The sequence below is a fragment of the Leptonychotes weddellii genome, chromosome 13, assembly GCF_054177405.1.
Source record: "Leptonychotes weddellii isolate Sample4059 chromosome 13, ASM5417740v2, whole genome shotgun sequence".
NCBI classification, from domain to species: Eukaryota; Metazoa; Chordata; class Mammalia; order Carnivora; family Phocidae; genus Leptonychotes; species Leptonychotes weddellii.
Genome location: NC_138381.1, coordinates 22,670,846 through 22,687,542, shown reverse-complemented (window position 1 = coordinate 22,687,542; position 16,697 = coordinate 22,670,846). Strand labels below are relative to the sequence as shown.

Below are 16,697 nucleotides of genomic sequence, written 5' to 3'. Positions count from 1 at the left end.
AAAACAAACTGAGGGTTCTAGAGGAGAGGGGGGTGGGAGGATGGGTTAGCCTGGTGATGGGTATTGAGGAGGGCACATTCTGCATGGAGCACTGGGTGTTACGCACAAACAATGAATCATGGAACACTACATCTGAAATGAATGATGTAATGTATGGGGATTAACATAAGAATAAAAAATTAAAAGAAAAAAAGCACTTAAGTCAGAAGACAGACACACCATTTTCTAAGTCAGGTTCTTGTGTTCTGCCAGAAGGAAAAGAAGGAAGAAATGCTAAGGCTGCAGTAAATCTTGCAGAGGGACCTGACTATTCTGTAACTCTGAGACTCTAAGCAAAGTAATGGTAACTTACCACTTCGTGAATGGATCTATTAAAGCCATCGTCTTCTGTAAGGATCAATAATATTATAAGGGCCATATACACATGGTGTGAATTTCTTTCTTCGACATGATACAGAATCTCAAGAATTGGTAAAACCTATCAAATAGAAATTTTAATTTACTACTTCAATTACTTTATTATAAGATCAATGTTTTCAATCTTTATGCTTTTATTATGCACTCTGTTTTAATTTCATAGTTATAGGTTTCTTTAAAGGAAAAAGAGAACCACACAAACCAGCATATGCCTGAAGGTATTTTCCCCATGTATAGCTCAGATACCAGTAGAGAAAACAATCACCCTGTATGAAGGTCTGCCACCACGTAAAGAATGGGTCTGCAGAGACCATTTAGGCCAACATGTGACACTGAGCAGAGCAGGTCTGCCTCCAGCCTAGCAGGAATTTATACACAAGAAGGTATTCTTACAAACAGTAATGTGTCAAACATTACCTTAAGAGGAAAGATTGTAGAATAAAATTATTAACAAAATCAAAATCAGATCAGCACAGTAAATTTCCTACCAATAACACATTTTCTAATCGTAGTCTCAATATTATAGAATAAAGGCAAAAAGACAGATAAGGACATCAGTTGAGACATTATCAAAATAATCTATATGAGAAAATAAAAACAAAAATAAGCATATAACCCTCCACCCCACTCCAAAAAAACCCCAAAACAAAACCTTTTAAATTTTTACTGGTGTATGTCATCACATACAGATGATTGTTCCCTGCATATTCTTATGTACCAACATCCTTAACCATGGAACTTTCTAGAACAGGTGGTGTCATAGGCTTTCTGCTTACTGCCATCATTTCCCCTAGGATACATAATGCTCAGAATTGTTTCTGCTTATTCTTACTCACCCTTCAGTAAATAAGCCATATCCAAGTTTTTACTCACATGAGCAGTACACTGTTACATCCAATTTTACTATTTAAAATAACCAATGTTTTCCACATATAGCTGTGTGCAGACAGGTTTGTGCATCATGTTTTTTATCCTTAGGGTCACTTTGACATAGAACGTATTCTTCAAATGAATTCTAACATTCCATGTTAACTCAATATTTTACCTTTAACACTGACAAAATGGCCACCAAATGCTGGTGAATCCTGCTGTCAACCTGTAAAAACTGGTACAGAGGGAACGTTCCTATTGCCACTAGCAAGCTGCTGCCTATTTCAGGGATGTTCACAATTCTATTAATGTATAAATAACCCACAGGTATCTCTATAGTGTGTATTTCAATTATAATATTAACACCTTGGTGAGGTAAGGTTACTTTTCCACTCATAGAAACATTTTTGTTTACACATTAGTCATAAATGGAAATCCGTGATTTCCTACGGGAGTTTTTCACTCACATAATAAAGGATACTGCGCATGTAAGTTGCTGTCTGGCACAGGTAGCCTAAAATAACTCTAACACTCCCAGAATTGAGTTCAGGCAGATGTCAAGCCTAAGCCTGCTGAAGGGACGGGACACGTGGGAAACTGCGCTTAGCCATGTTCGTCAGGAACTTGCCTCGACTGGCACTATAGGCTACAGGAACTTGATGGGTGGACACTTAGCATCTGAAAAGAACCACGAGGGTATAAATATCTTGTGAATGGCGGGCGGTGCTTCTTGAAGGACTCCATCAGGCTGGATCCTGGGCAGGGAAAGACCCGCAGGACAGGGAAGCTGGTCGTGCTGCTGTGCTCTCTGCTCTGCGGCAACATCAACACGTGCGCGGTCTCCCACACTGCAAACCTCACACCCCTGTCTGTGCCTCGTGGCAGCTCCCCGTCAATCTCTCAAGCATTACCTTTGCAACCAGCCAAACATAGTTACCCCTCCTGAGAAAAGAAACGGCTCTTCAAAAGATTAAACCATACAAAAAGCATGAACTGTGTAGTGTGATACTTACAAGATTTTCCGTATCTGTGCGAGCCAACATGTATGTTCTAACATTACTATTCTGATGGAGCAACGTGTACAAGAGGAGAGTTGCCTGGTCAGATGTCTGCTGTTCACACAGAGCTGTGTACAAACTGTTGAAGTTAATCTGGAAAGCGTGTGGAATTGATGAGGGGAAAGGACTGCTATCTGGAACACACAAACCACAAAATTTTTAAAATATTATGTCAGTATTTTCTGGACCGGGCCTTCTGTAAATAATAAGAACACTGTTAATGTGTACAATTCAATTCCCATTAACTTTGTATGTCACTACATTTCCGGTTCAAAATTTCAATTTATATTTTAAATTTTACTTAAAGAACTAAACTAATGTAAAGCATGGTGACTAGAGTTGATCACACTACTATGTAACTGAAATTTGCCGAGACAGTAGAACTGAAATGTTCTTGCCAAAAAAAAAAAAACAAACCTGGGACAGTTTATTTCTCTGTACTATCTAAACCAAGGCTTTCCAATGATTATAAATCTATGTGCAAATACCACTTGAGAGTAACTTTTTATCTTTAAAAAGCCAAATATTAAAAAAGCAACTAAACTAAGTCACATACTTCAACTTTATTATGATTTTTGCATTTATATAGCTGAATTAAGCTGGTTTTAAGAACACAGGAGCTTGTATAAACAGAACTACGGGCCCAGGCCAAAAGCGCTCTAACAGATATAAACATGACATCTTACATGTTCTGTTACCAAAACTAAATGACCACCAATCCTAAATAAAAAATATTGAGACAAAGAATACAAAAGTTTCTACATAAAACAGAAAATCCTCTTGTAAGGGTTAAAAAGAAAAAAGGACTTCAAGCTGAGTTAATTTTTCTCAAATGAATAACTATGGCTCATTCACCAATGTCACTAATCCATTTACGAAGAAAATAGCTAGGATAACATCATAGCAGTTAGCTAGTTTTATTTTTTTAATTCTTATTTTTATTATTTATTTAGTTAGTAAGTAAACTCTACCCTCAACGTGGGGCTCGAACCCACGACCCTGAGAGATCAAGAGTTGCACACTCCACTGACTGAGCCAGCCAGGCGCCCGTAGCTAGTTTTAAAGTATTATCAGCATCAGTATGTTCAGCATTAGCTTCCACAGTAGGATACATCAAATCTCAAACAACTACTGGAAAATGTATATAATTTCTTGGTAAACCTTTTTAAAAACAGAGTCACTAGCATGATGAAAACCATAAATCATAGCCCATGTGGGAACATTCCTGATACTGCAAAACTAACAGTGCCCTTTCCTACCAATTAACTGAACTTCCTTAGACACTGAAGCCAGCAAAGTTAGCAAGCCAAAAAGGAGGGAAAAACAGGTCAATAGAGTTGGAGAAAAGTATAATCTTATCAGATAAAACACCAGAACATGACAGCACAAGGAGTTGATATTTTAGTAACTTTAATATCTTAAAAAGAACCAAGATTAAAAAAAAAAAAAACAGAACCACTAGCAAAAAATAAATAAAAAATTTAAAAGCACTGCTTTAGCATGTCCAAAAGCTTTACTCATGAAAAAGAAATGTGTGTCAACACAATCTGATTGCACAGTCCCATAACCTCTCAGATTCTTCTAAACTGTACATTTGTGAGAATTACCTTAAAAAGTCTTCAATTTTACTACAAAGTGCCCTCACTTTTCCTCCTACATTTAAAATATAGGTTAAATTGGGGCGCCTGGGTGGCTCAGTCGTTGGGTATCTGCCTTCGGCTCAGGTCATGATCCCAGCGTCCTGGGATCGAGCCCTACATCGGGCTCCCTGCTCAGCAGGGAGCCTACTTCTCCCTCTCCCACTCCCCCCTGCTTGTTTTCCCTCTCTCGCTGTCTCTCTCTCTGTCAAATAAATAAATAAAATCTTTAAAAAAAAAAAAAACACCAAAATAATAAAATACAGGTTATTTTTTCAATCCTAACACTGTATTTTTGACAGTTCTAAAAATAATTGTTTTATGTGACTAACTTATTTTTGCAAAGGATGGTGAAAGGGAGCATTGCATGTAATCTGTGAGTGCGAAAAGGACTACAGCATCTACAGAACACTCAGTGGAAGAAGATTTTGGAAGCGAAGTAACGTGCTCACCCAGCTGTATTATACATGGCTGCAAATGGAATATGTATGTTGTGTGTATCCATAACATTTAAATATTACTAGCTAAGAAGTCCTATGAACTAGTTATTATACTGACAGCTTTACATGCACTAGCCCTTATTTTAATGCATACAATGATCATGTCATCATTTTGATCAGTTTCACAAAGGATGAAATAAAGGCTTGGGGAGATTAAGTTTGCCAAGATCAGCCCCAAGTGAAACAAAGATCAGCCTCTGTTGGCATCACTACATTATACTGCTTCTTAAAATTATAGCAATAATATAGTGACTCTGTACTATGATAAAAACCCACTTAATTTTTTTTTTTTTTAAGATTTTATTTTATTTTATTTGAGAGAGTGAGAATGAGAGAGAGTACATGAGAGGGGGGAGGGTCAGAGGGAGAAGCAGGCTCCTCGCCGAGCAGGGAGCCCGATGCGGGACTCGATCCCGGGACTCCAGGATCATGACCTGAGCCGAAGGCAGTTGCTTAACCAACTGAGCCACCCAGGCGCCCCAAAACCCACTTAATTTTTATAAGAACCCTGTGAGGTAAAGATTATAACCCCTGCTTTACAGATAAAAACACTGGTCTTTAAAGAATAAAAACTGGGGTATGAACCCAAGGCAGTCTAACCCTAAAGTCAATGTTCAGAATCATTGCACCCAACAATCCAAGAAAAAGATGGCTATCCCAAAAAGGTTCAACCCTACATAGTAACATCTGGCCTGAGCATCAAAAGTGACAATAAATACCATATACAGAACATTGGGCTGTGTTGTAAATGTGAGCTAATCATTTTAAAACCTTACCTTGTGTGGTACTTATACAAATCCTATTAGGTGATGTTATCCCCATTTTATAGACAAAGCCAGTGAGGACTGATGTTAAGCAAACTGTAGGAGGCCTCACAGCTCTGAAGTGACAGAAGTGTGGTGTAAACTTACGTCTGCTTGACTCCAAAACTTGCTTTCTTAACCAGTAAGCCACAATGGAATAGTAATGGGAATAGGAAAGTACTCTCAGATACGTGAGTTTTCACTTTTTATCTATGAAATTGTTAGAGACTCCCTATTATTGTTTTCCCCTACAAATAATAATACCAGAGTTGGCAAAGGTACCCCCAACTGGCACACTCATGCACTATTAAAAAACATGCATAAGAACTCTGGAAAGGAACATGGCAACACGTGTCAGAAGCCTTAAGAATGTTCCTATCCAATAACTTCACTTCTTACCCACCTTAAGTATAGTGGTATTCCATAAATCTTGAAAATCTAGCTACCGTATTAATTTGGCCTACAGAGTATAATCCCTTTTTTTTTTTTAATGGGGTGTAATCTTTTGATTAGAGATTATTCTTTCAACATGGAACTAACTACTCAAGCTCTACTTCAGGGCAAGTTAGAGCCCACAGATAAGCCCATCACTTGTTTTGGAAATAAGTTCTAGTGGAAACCAGCAATGCTCATGTCCTTATTATCTATGCCTGCTTTTGCACCAGGATAGCAGAGGTAAGAGGTGGTGACAGACAACACATGACCCCACAAAGCCATCTGTCCCTTTGCAGAAAAAGTTTGCTGAATTCTAATATTTAGTTCTATAAAACTCTAACTGGAATACAGACTTTAAATGAAAAACTTCCAACCACCTATCATTTGGAGTTTTCTGGTTAGTTCCTATCCCTAATAGGTAGGACACTCCGATCTAAATTAAGCAAACTTAAGCTGGCTTTGTTATCTCTAGATAAAAATGTAAATTTAAATGGATATAAAGAACCACAGCTCTCATCTAAGATTCATTTGACCTTCCTGTGAATACAGAGGAGTCTAAGTTTTTCCTCATCTTTAACCAATATGAAAATATACAACTGAGAATCATTTCCACAACTATAAAACAATAAACAATATGGATAAGCAATACCCTCTTTCCTCATTAGAAAGATATTCAGGGGTGCCTGGGCGGCTCAATTGGTTGAGCATCTGACTCGATTTCAGCTCAGGTCCTGATCTCAAGGTTGTGAGTTCGAGCCCCGTGTTGGGCTCCACGATAAGCATGGAAAAGGCAGGGAGAGAGGGAGGGAGGGAGGGAGGGAGGGAGGGAGGGAGGGAGGGAGGGCATGAACGAAGTACCACAAACCTTGTGTATTCTTAAAGGACATAATGGCTTGTCTATAGGGGTTTGGTGCATCTGCAGCATCAGTCAGGTTGGCCAGCACCAGCAGAAGCAGGAGACTCTGGTTGGCCAGAGGGGAAGAAAGTTCTGGAGAGGCAGCTGCTTTGCTGCCCACGCCACCCAGTGTGAAGACAGTCCAGAGGCCAGCTTGAGAAGAAAACACACAGTTAAGATGTGCTGGGACTATTAAGATGGATATACATACTTCTGTATGATATTCTATACTTTTTAATAACACTCTTTTCAATTATTAAAGTAAAACAAGTTCATTACTTGAAAATTCTCATATTGCCAAAGGATGTAAAATTTTTTAAGACTACCACTCCCTACTCCCATAATTCCACTTCTACTTCCCATAGATAACCACTATTAAGTTTCCTACATCTTTCTAGATTTTTTTAATATATCAAAACATCTACATAATTATAACAACATTTCATGTACAATTTTACACCAATATATTTGAAAACATAAGCAAAATACTAAAATATCTAGGAAGATACAAAATGCCAAAATTGGCCAAAGACAAAAATCTGAATGGACAAATTACCTTAGAAGAGTGGGAAATGGAGTCAAAGAGCTAGCAAATCAAGTCCAGATGTTTTATAAGTAAGTCTACCGAGCCTCCCAGTACAAACAATTCCCATGTTATATAAATAGCTCGAAAGTACAAAACAAGAGGCATATTTACACAACTCATTTGACAATGCCTGAAAAATCTCCGATACAGAAACTGAATAACGACTGCATTTAAAACAAGAGGAAGAAATGCAAAGAGATTTTTAGATAGACTCAAACAAAAGCAGATGAAATCTTACAGAAAAATTTGTTAAAAGAACAAATGCATCACGATCATGAAAGTTTTGTCTCTGAAATGCAAGAATTGTTCATCGTTCTAGAAATGTATTGATTTACAGGCATACCTCAGAGATATTGCAGGTTTGGTTCCAGACCACTGCAATAAAGCGAATAGTATTGTGATAAAGTAAATCAAATGAGTTTTTTGGTTTCCCACTGCATATAAGAGTTATGTTTACACTATATTATAGTGTATTAAGTGTGAAAAATAGCATTATGTCTAAAAAACCAATGTACATACCTTAATTAAAAAATACTTCATTGTTAAAAAATGCTAACCATCATCTGAGCTTTCTGCTAGTTGTAACAACTGATCACAGATCACAATGCAAATATTAATGAAGAAATTTGAAATACTGTATTACCAAAATGTGACATAGAGATACAAAATGAGCAAATGTGGTTAGAAAAATGGGGCCAATAGGCTTGCTCGATGCAGGGTTGTCACAAACCTTTAAAAAAAAAAAAAAAAGGCAGTATGTGCAAAGCACAATCAAACAAAACACAGTAAAATGAGGTATGCCTGTATTTCTAGTCAGTTTTTATTAAAAAGATAGAGGGAAAGATGACCTAGCCAACTTTTAAAATTAAACTTAAAACCTATTAAGAATTCTTACAAGCTAGAAAAGTAAAGTAACCTCTTTCAATTCTAAAACCTATCTAATCAGAAATCCACAGTGGTCACACACTGGAAGAACTCCCATCAATATCACCAACATCACCATCATACTACTGGTGCTCCAAGCAAAAGCGTTAAGGCAAGGGGGAAAAAAAACAGACCTTCTCCCCACCCCCGAAAAAAGGAAAAATATTTCATTATTTGCAAGCAACCTGATTGTGCACTGTCCAATAGAGTAGCCACTAGCCACCAGCCACTGTGGGAACTGGGCACCTGAAATGTGGTTAGCCCCAAATGCATTTTGCTGTAAGTATAAAATACTGAATTCTGAAGACTTAATACAAAAGTAAAAATTTTGCACTAATTTTTTTTAATATTGATTCCATGTTGATATTATAATATTTTCGACATATTACATTGAAGAGTATTGTTAAAATAAACTTCAGCTGTTTCTTTTTACTTTTTTAATACAACTACTAGAAAATTATAAATTACATATGTGGTTTGCATCTAGGCTCACATTTTTATCAGACAGAGCTTCCCTAGGACATCAAGAGAATCAACATACACTATTAGAACTAATAGGTTTTGGTACAGTTCTACGACTAAAAAATCAACATATAAAAAAGTCAAAAACCCACCTACACACAAGCAATAAATAACTACAAAGTCCAATCACTATAGCAACAAACCCAATAAACTCTTTAAAAATCAACACAAAAGAAATATGTAAGACCTTCAGGCAGATAACCACAGACCTTGAGACTGAAGGCCATATAAGATCTGAATTAATACATAGATACAACATATTTCTGGACAAAAAGGCAATACCACAAGGGGACCTGGGTGGCGCAGTCAGTTGAGCGACTGTTTTAGCCCAGGTCACGATCTCAGGGTCATGAGACTGAGTCCCATGTTGGGCTCCATGCTCAGCGTGGAGTCAGCTTGAGATTCTCTCTCCCTCTCCCTCTGCCCCTCCCGCTCATGCTCTAAAATAAATAAATAAATCTTAAAAAAAAAAAAAAAAAAGGCAATACTGCCAAACTGCCCCTCAGTTAATCTAAAATGCAATACAACCACTATCAAAATGCCAAGAGGAATTTATGCAATATTTTGTAATACAGAACAAATAAAGTATTGCTGGATATAAAAATACATAGAAAACAGTTGGTTTTTTTTTTTTTTTTTAAGATTTATTTATTTGACAGAGAGAGAGAGACAGCAAGAGAGGGAACACAAGCAGGGGGAGTGGGAGAGGGAGAAGCAGGCCTCCCGCTGAGCAGGGAGCCCGATACGGGGCTTGATCCCAGGACTCTGGGATCATGACCCAAGCCGAAGGTAGACACCCAACGACTGAGCCACCCAGGCACCCCAGAAACAGTTTTTAAGAAGGACTAACCTGGGGAGGAATGTTCCTGATTAAACAGCAAGACTTTTATAAAGGTGAAGTCATTTAAAAGTGTGATACTGGCAATAGACAAATTAGTTTGATGGACCAGAAATGAGTTCAAGTTCAGAAACAGAACCACATATATTTGAGAATTAACCTTATGATACAGGTAGTATTCCAAATCAGTGAGAAAAAAACAAAATTCTAGAAATGCCTCTGGGACAAGAGAATTTAGTCATTTCCCCAGTATTTAATTATAAAAGTATGTGTATAAACCTTGAGTTGAGAAAGCCTTTTTCTTATATAAAAAACAAAATTCAAGAAGATAAAAAGAACAGTAATTTGACTAGTTAAAATATTAAGTACTTAGATGTGATTAAATACATCCTAAACAAGTAAGAGAAAAGAAGTATCTGCAACATACAAAACAGAAAAAGATATTTATTTTAAAAAGAGACCTCCTATAAATCAGTAAAGAAAGCCAACAATCCGAAATAAAAGTGGGAACTAAAAATTCAAAGCAATAAAGAGAAATTAATGTGATAAGATCATCCAAGAAAACAAAAATTTTTTTAAAGATTTATAACACATAGATTGGTAATGGTATACATAAAATCACCAACAGTGAGAAATAAGGTGGTACCAGATTTTTGAAGGATATTTGGCAGTTCTCATTGAAATTAAAAATGCACACCCCCATCAACCCAGCAATTCTTTTTTCTTATACTAGAGAACACTTGAACAGGCACACAAAGAAGCATGTATTTAATATTGTTTATAAATGTCAGGTAACAGAAACAATGTAGATGTTAACCAACAGTAAATGTTTACAATAAGCTCTGGTTTATCTATACTACGGAATACAGTATGAGTTAAGATATCCACGTATTAACAAGGAAAGATCTCCAAGATATACTGCTAAGTAAAAAAAAAAAAAAAAAAAAGCAAGCTGCAGGAAAACTGAGGTAATAATTTAAAAATTACCCACCAAAACCACGTGTGTGTGTGTGTAAATGTTAAAAACAAAAACAAAAAACAGGAAGGACTCCAAAAAACAGACTCTTAACTACAGAGAACAAAACTGATGGTCGCCAGAGAGGAGATGGGTGGGGGATGGGTGCAATAGGTGAGGGGGATTCAGGACTGCACTTGTTGTGATGAGCACTAAGCCATGTACAGGATTGCTGAATCACTATACTGCACACCTAAAACTAATAGGACACTGTCTGTTAACCATACTGGAATTAAAATTAAAAAAAAAAAACAGGAAGGACGAAGTGTACACCATATTGGTAACAGAAATTATCTCTGCATGTAATTCAAGAAAGACTTTTGCTTTATTTGTATAATATTTTTGTAAGAAGAATATAACCATTTAGTTCTTTAAAAATAAATGTAAAACAATAAAATTAAACATAACAATACAGACTCCATGGGTAAATGATTATGTAGAACATGGAAAAACTTCATCAATATATCATTAGGTGAAAATGCAAATCACAGAACAGTATATATGCACCCAAATAATATGCCCCACTTGTTTTTTAAAAACTGTAACGATACATCCCTCTGCAGGTAAGGGCAGCTACAGGTGCCTGGCAGGGTGCACTGCTGACTGCAGTTAGCTCTGATCGTGGACAAGAGTGAAGGGGACCTGAGGAGTCTCTTACTTCGTTCTGTGTTTTTTCAGCTGACTCTCCTACAACATGGACGTGTTCAAGCACAACTTTCAGTTAGAAACGTTAACAAAAGAAGTGAGGGAAGGAAGAAAATTCCTGGTCACCAACCCCCGAAAATGTGATGCAGTACACGCTTGCAATAGGACTGTTATTTTTAAAAAGCACCTTCTGACAATTTTGGAGGGATAAACGTCAACGCATGAACACTGAGTAGACCTGGGGTGGTGGTAATGGGTGTGATATTTTAGTCTTTGTACTCGTCTAGTTTTTTTTTTATTACTTATTACATGGGCAGATGGCATTTGTAAAGAACACCTTTGTTAAGGAAATTAAATGCTTTTGTAAAGAAATTTTAAATAGATGGCAAAATAAGCAAAACTGAGAAATGTTATTTTTCCTCAACTAACATAAGCAGATACTTTTAATTTCTTCTTGATACCATCAACAGTTCAGAGTGAATATTTGTTCATTTCTAATATTTTACATTTTCTATTGAACACACCATACAAAACTACCACATGGATACCTAACAATTTATCATTTTTTTTTAAGATTTTATTTATTTGACAGAGAGAGAGAGAGAGCAGCAGAGGGGAGAGGCAGAGGGAGAAGGAGAAGCAGACTCCCCGCCGAGCAGGGAGCCCGATGCGGGGCTCGATCCCTAGACCCTGGGACTCGATCCCAGGACCCTGGGATCATGACCTGAGCCGAAGGCAGACACTTAACGACTGAACCACCCCGGAGCCCCAACAATTTATCATTTCTTACATGACTGTGGTCCTGCAAATCCCAAACTTTTTCTGTGAGTCACTGGAATGACTTTAATATTTACTCTGAAGAAGCTGTTATTGGGGGGCGGGGGAGGATAAATAGCCTTCCTGCCCAAGTTTTGGAGGTCCCTAAAGGTGCATACAGGGAAGCTCAAAGTGCAGAGCATATTCGGTATAAACCTCCAGTGTAGGCACAAGCAAACCTGAGGCCCAGCAAGAGAAATTAGCTGAAGGATTTTTTTTTTTTAATGTAGGAAAGATTTTAAGATGATTGAGAAAGACAGAAGAAAAATTTCTGTTAATTACTGTGCTCCCTACTTTTCATTAGGAAAATTTGGACATTTGAATAAAAATTATCAACTACTAATTGATTACACATCACAAATTTAAATTTATTCAAAACAGTGTTCATGATAGAGTTGAAAAACTTGAAACATTTCATAAGAAACTCCAATCATTTAAGAAAGTACAACCAGTTGCCAAGTATTATTTGCTTTGGGACTGATTTGTTTATCTTAACATTATAAAAACTTTCCAGTCACTTCCTTCCACTCAGAGTATGCTCCGTGACTGCGTACCCCTACATCCACCAACCTGTGTGTTCCAGGATCGCAAGCAAAGAAAAACACAATTAGGAAGTTCAATCTGCAAGAAAAATAATCACAAAGTGCGCTCCAAGGTAAAAGATAAGTGGTTTTTTTGCTTGTTTGTTTTTTGGATTCTCTTCAGAGCTGTGCATCTTCATGACTAGGAGAAATAAGAGCTGACTGCCACTGGACAAATTTCACAAAATTCTGAGGGCACCCCCCCCGCCCCCCGGCTTCAGGTTTCCCCAAGCTGGCTGAGAAGCTACATATAATGTCAAACTAACTCTTTATTGAGAAGCTAGCACAGCCCAGCCGGCCCCCACCAAACACAGCCTCCTCCCTTTCCCTGGTAAATATTACTGCGATGCTGCCTTTCCTTACAGGGAGAAAGGAGGCAGCCTGCCATTGCCTACATTGTAGTTTAAACTGGCCCATAATGTTGGACCAGAATTCTTCCAAAAGTTCGTTTCTTTTTGTTGATCCAAGCCTCTGATCTATGACCCAAGAATCTTAGTGGAATTGCATTTTCCTGTTGGCAAACAAAATTTCTCTCCACCAGAAAAATAAGGGAAAGTTACAGTATATTTCCTTCTGTTCTAAAAAAGCAAATTAAGGATGGTCTCCCAAGTTTTTTAATTGTATCCCTCAGGTCCTCCAAATAAACTCTTAAAATAAAATTGACCTAACTAAAAGTAAAAAGTACTGAAATTAAAAGAACAAATCTGGTGTTGCTGATTCAATTTTTTAAAAGCAATGACTCAAAATTATTTATCCTTAACAATAAAAATGTGAGGAAAATACAAAGTATGACAAACCTAAACATCAACAAAATAATTAAGGGAAAAAACCTCTCAACTGAAAAAGTGTTGAACTCAAGATTAAACATTATTTTATTAAGACAATGAAATTAAGGTAAATTACTGTTTTTTTATGTTACTAAACATGCTCCTTGCCAAACTAAATTGATTTCTTCTATCTAACAAATACATAACATTAATTATTCAACTGAAACTATACCAAAAAAAATAGTGATACTATATCATCTGTGGTTATACAAACATGCTAAAAGGGTCACAGTCATACATTTGGGCCTGTAATATAACAAATCAGATATCAGGAAAGTATTAAGGAGAAAGCAGGTCAGCTGTGAGAAATATGTATGAAAGTTCTGCTAGAGACATTTCAATCAATACAGGTAAAAGACTATAATCAGTCAATAAGTATACGGTAAGCACCTATTAGGGTGAGGCTCTATGCCCGTTACCAAAAGTACAAAGAATAAAGAAAATCACACTTGGCCTCTGAGGAAGTTAACAGCAAAAAGGGGAGACGAGCAAACAACCACAATCCAATTTTAATTTTTAATTTCCATAATGGTCTAACAGGAGCACCTGGATGGCTCAGTCAGTTAAGCGTCTGCCTTCTATTCAGGTCATGATCTCGGGGTCCTGAGATTGAGCCCAGAATCAGGCTCCCTGCTCAGCGGGGAGTCTACTTCTCCCTCTGCCTCTCCCCTAACTCATGCTTGCTCTCTCTCTCTCTCTCAAATAAATAAAATCTTAAAAAAAAAAAAAAACCCATAATGGTCTAACAAATATATCTAACTCTTCAAACACCTGTGCTTTACCTATGTTATATGTAGTAAAACAGTAGGAAAAGACAGTGTTACCCATAAAGAAACTGAACATACATTCCAGGGCAAACACTGGGGCAAAGCCAGCTCCTTGATCCTAATACCATGCTCCCCTTTTTTCCTTTTTATTAATAAAATGCCCTGGGATTGAGCTGGGCAGGACTATATTTCTTCCTGGTCTTTCTTGCAGCACCCTATGGTCATTTGACTAAATTTCAGCCAATGGGATATGACTGGGAGTAGCATATGCAGTTTTAGGTCATATCCTCAAAAAGAAATTATTTTCTCTTCATATCCTCATCCTTCCCCTGGGCTGGAACCAAGGCTTATGGGAGGCAGACAGATTCAACTTTGTCCATGAGGACACCACCCAAGGGGATGGCAAAACAAGACAGAAGGAACTCTGGTCCCTGGATGACCTCAGGAAGCAAACCTGCTTACACCCCTGGACCAGCTTAGATTTTTATGTGACAGAAATGTAAACCTTCTATCTTGTTCAAGCCACTGGTATCTGACCTCTATGAAAAGCCAAACCAATATCCTAACATAATTATGTTATAACCTTCCAGAATATTATTGCTTGGTTAGAGACATTTTGATTTTAATGAACCATCATTTTTTTAAAAAGTTCTTTGTACATAATTTTTAAAATCTTTTACAGGTAAGTGTAGATTCACATGCTCTTGTAAAAACAAACAAAAAAAACAACAACAACAACAACAACACAAGGGCTCCTGTGTAGCCATTATCCATTGTTCTCTAATGGTAACGTCTTATGAAACTATAGTACAGTATCACAACCAGGATACGGACATCGATATAGTCAAAACACAGAACAGTTCCATCACCAGTTAGACACATTTGCATGGAAAAAAAATACTTGTCTGATGATCACTAAACTTCTTTGAAGTTGATTTCTATTAAGGGTCACATACCAACCATGCAGGAAACTCGCTGTCTCAACTCTGTCCTGACTGCCTATGCACTTATATGCATTCAATTCCCCATTTAGTAAAGGCCTGCTACAGACTGGGCAAAGTGCAAGAAATGGGACTGGACACTGATGAACCCAATGACACTCATGCTCTAGGCATGGAGCTCGCAGTCCAAAGGAGAAATGAACATGAAAGAGAAACAAGCGAACAACTGCAATGCATCTGTGGGAGTCAAAAAGAATGTTATCTAAATGTCCACATGATCCTTGAAAAAAAAATAGTCCAGAAATCTATCAGTAAATAGATTATTATAGACTTCTTAGGAGTTCACTACTCAACCCAAGATGCTATTCCACTTCCTCCCATTTTTTAATTTTCTTTCATTTCTTCTTCTACTTCCTTTCTAGCTTGGAAAATCTTTCAAGGTCCAAAACACATCTGTCTGCTCTAACACATAAAGCAAAAAATAACTTCTCTCTTAGCTGCTCTCCCAGCACATTGGTTACATCTCTCCCCATCACTCACCACACTACTGACTTCCATTACACTCACACATGTCACATACGCCAAGACCTCCTGTGAACTGCTTGATGGAAAAGAGATACATCTTTTTCATGTTTTATATCCTTAGGGCTCTGACTTCTTTTGTTCCTTTACTTCTCTTACTTGGTTTCACTTTCTTATTTCAGTTACTTACCAAAGGATATTTTAAAAATGTATAAATAACACAGATTTTTATATTTGATACTTTTAAAAGTGTATAAATACAATTTTATATTTGCTATTTAAAGGAAAACCTTGCTATTTTTAAAGTTCTAAATACTGCCAAAATCAGCTTTAATCCTATATTTTAAATTATAGTACTTTAATGCTGATGGGACAGGTAATTTTAGACACTAGTGGTGGGACTGTAAGTGGGTACTATCTTTATAAAGGACAAACTAAGCAATGTACATGACAAGCAACAAAACTATACAGGACAGGGTACCTGGGTGGCTCAGTCGGTTAAACGTCTGACTCTTGATTTCGACTCAGGTCATGATCTCAGGGTTGTGAGACTGAGACCTGCACCAGGCTCTACACTGGGCATGGAGGCTGCTTAAGATTCTCTCTCTCAGGGCGCCTGGGTGGCTCAGTCATTAGGCGTCTGCCTTTGGCTCAGGTCATGATCCCAGGGTCCTGGGATCGAGCCCCACAACGGGCTCCCCGCTTGGCGGGGAGCCTGCTTCTCCCCCTGCTTGTGCTCTCTCACGCTCTGTCAAATAAATAAATAAAATCTTAAAAAAAAAAAAAAAAAAAAAAAAAGATTCTCTCCCTCTCCCTCTTCCCCTTCCCTCCTCTCTCCCTGCTTCTCCTTAAAAAAGGGGGGAGGGATAGTCCTCAAGTGACTCCTTTTTCTACGTAACAAACTTTATGTTAAGAAAACATGATCATGATGAGCACTGTTATACGCAACTGCTAAATTATTGAACACTACATCTGAGACTAATGATGTACTACATGTTGAAAAAAAAACTGTAATAAAAAAAAAAGAAAACCTGATCCCTGGCAACAATTATTTTTTTCATTTTTAAAATGAACATAAAACAACAATATACACAACCC

General features: G+C 37.4%; 1 protein-coding gene across 1 annotated transcript in view; it reads right to left on the bottom strand.

Annotated features, from left to right (window-relative positions):
• DYM (dymeclin) overlaps window positions 1–16,697 on the bottom strand; it is a 286,329-nt gene that overhangs the window by 206,965 nt on the left and 62,667 nt on the right. Inside the window, exons 6-8 of the mRNA XM_081801268.1 lie at window positions 6,586–6,768; window positions 2,301–2,479; window positions 353–478 (exon numbers count right to left, since the gene is read on the bottom strand). Coding sequence (XP_081657394.1) covers window positions 353–478; window positions 2,301–2,479; window positions 6,586–6,768 — 488 coding nt within the window. The remainder of the gene's footprint in view (window positions 1–352; window positions 479–2,300; window positions 2,480–6,585; window positions 6,769–16,697) is intronic.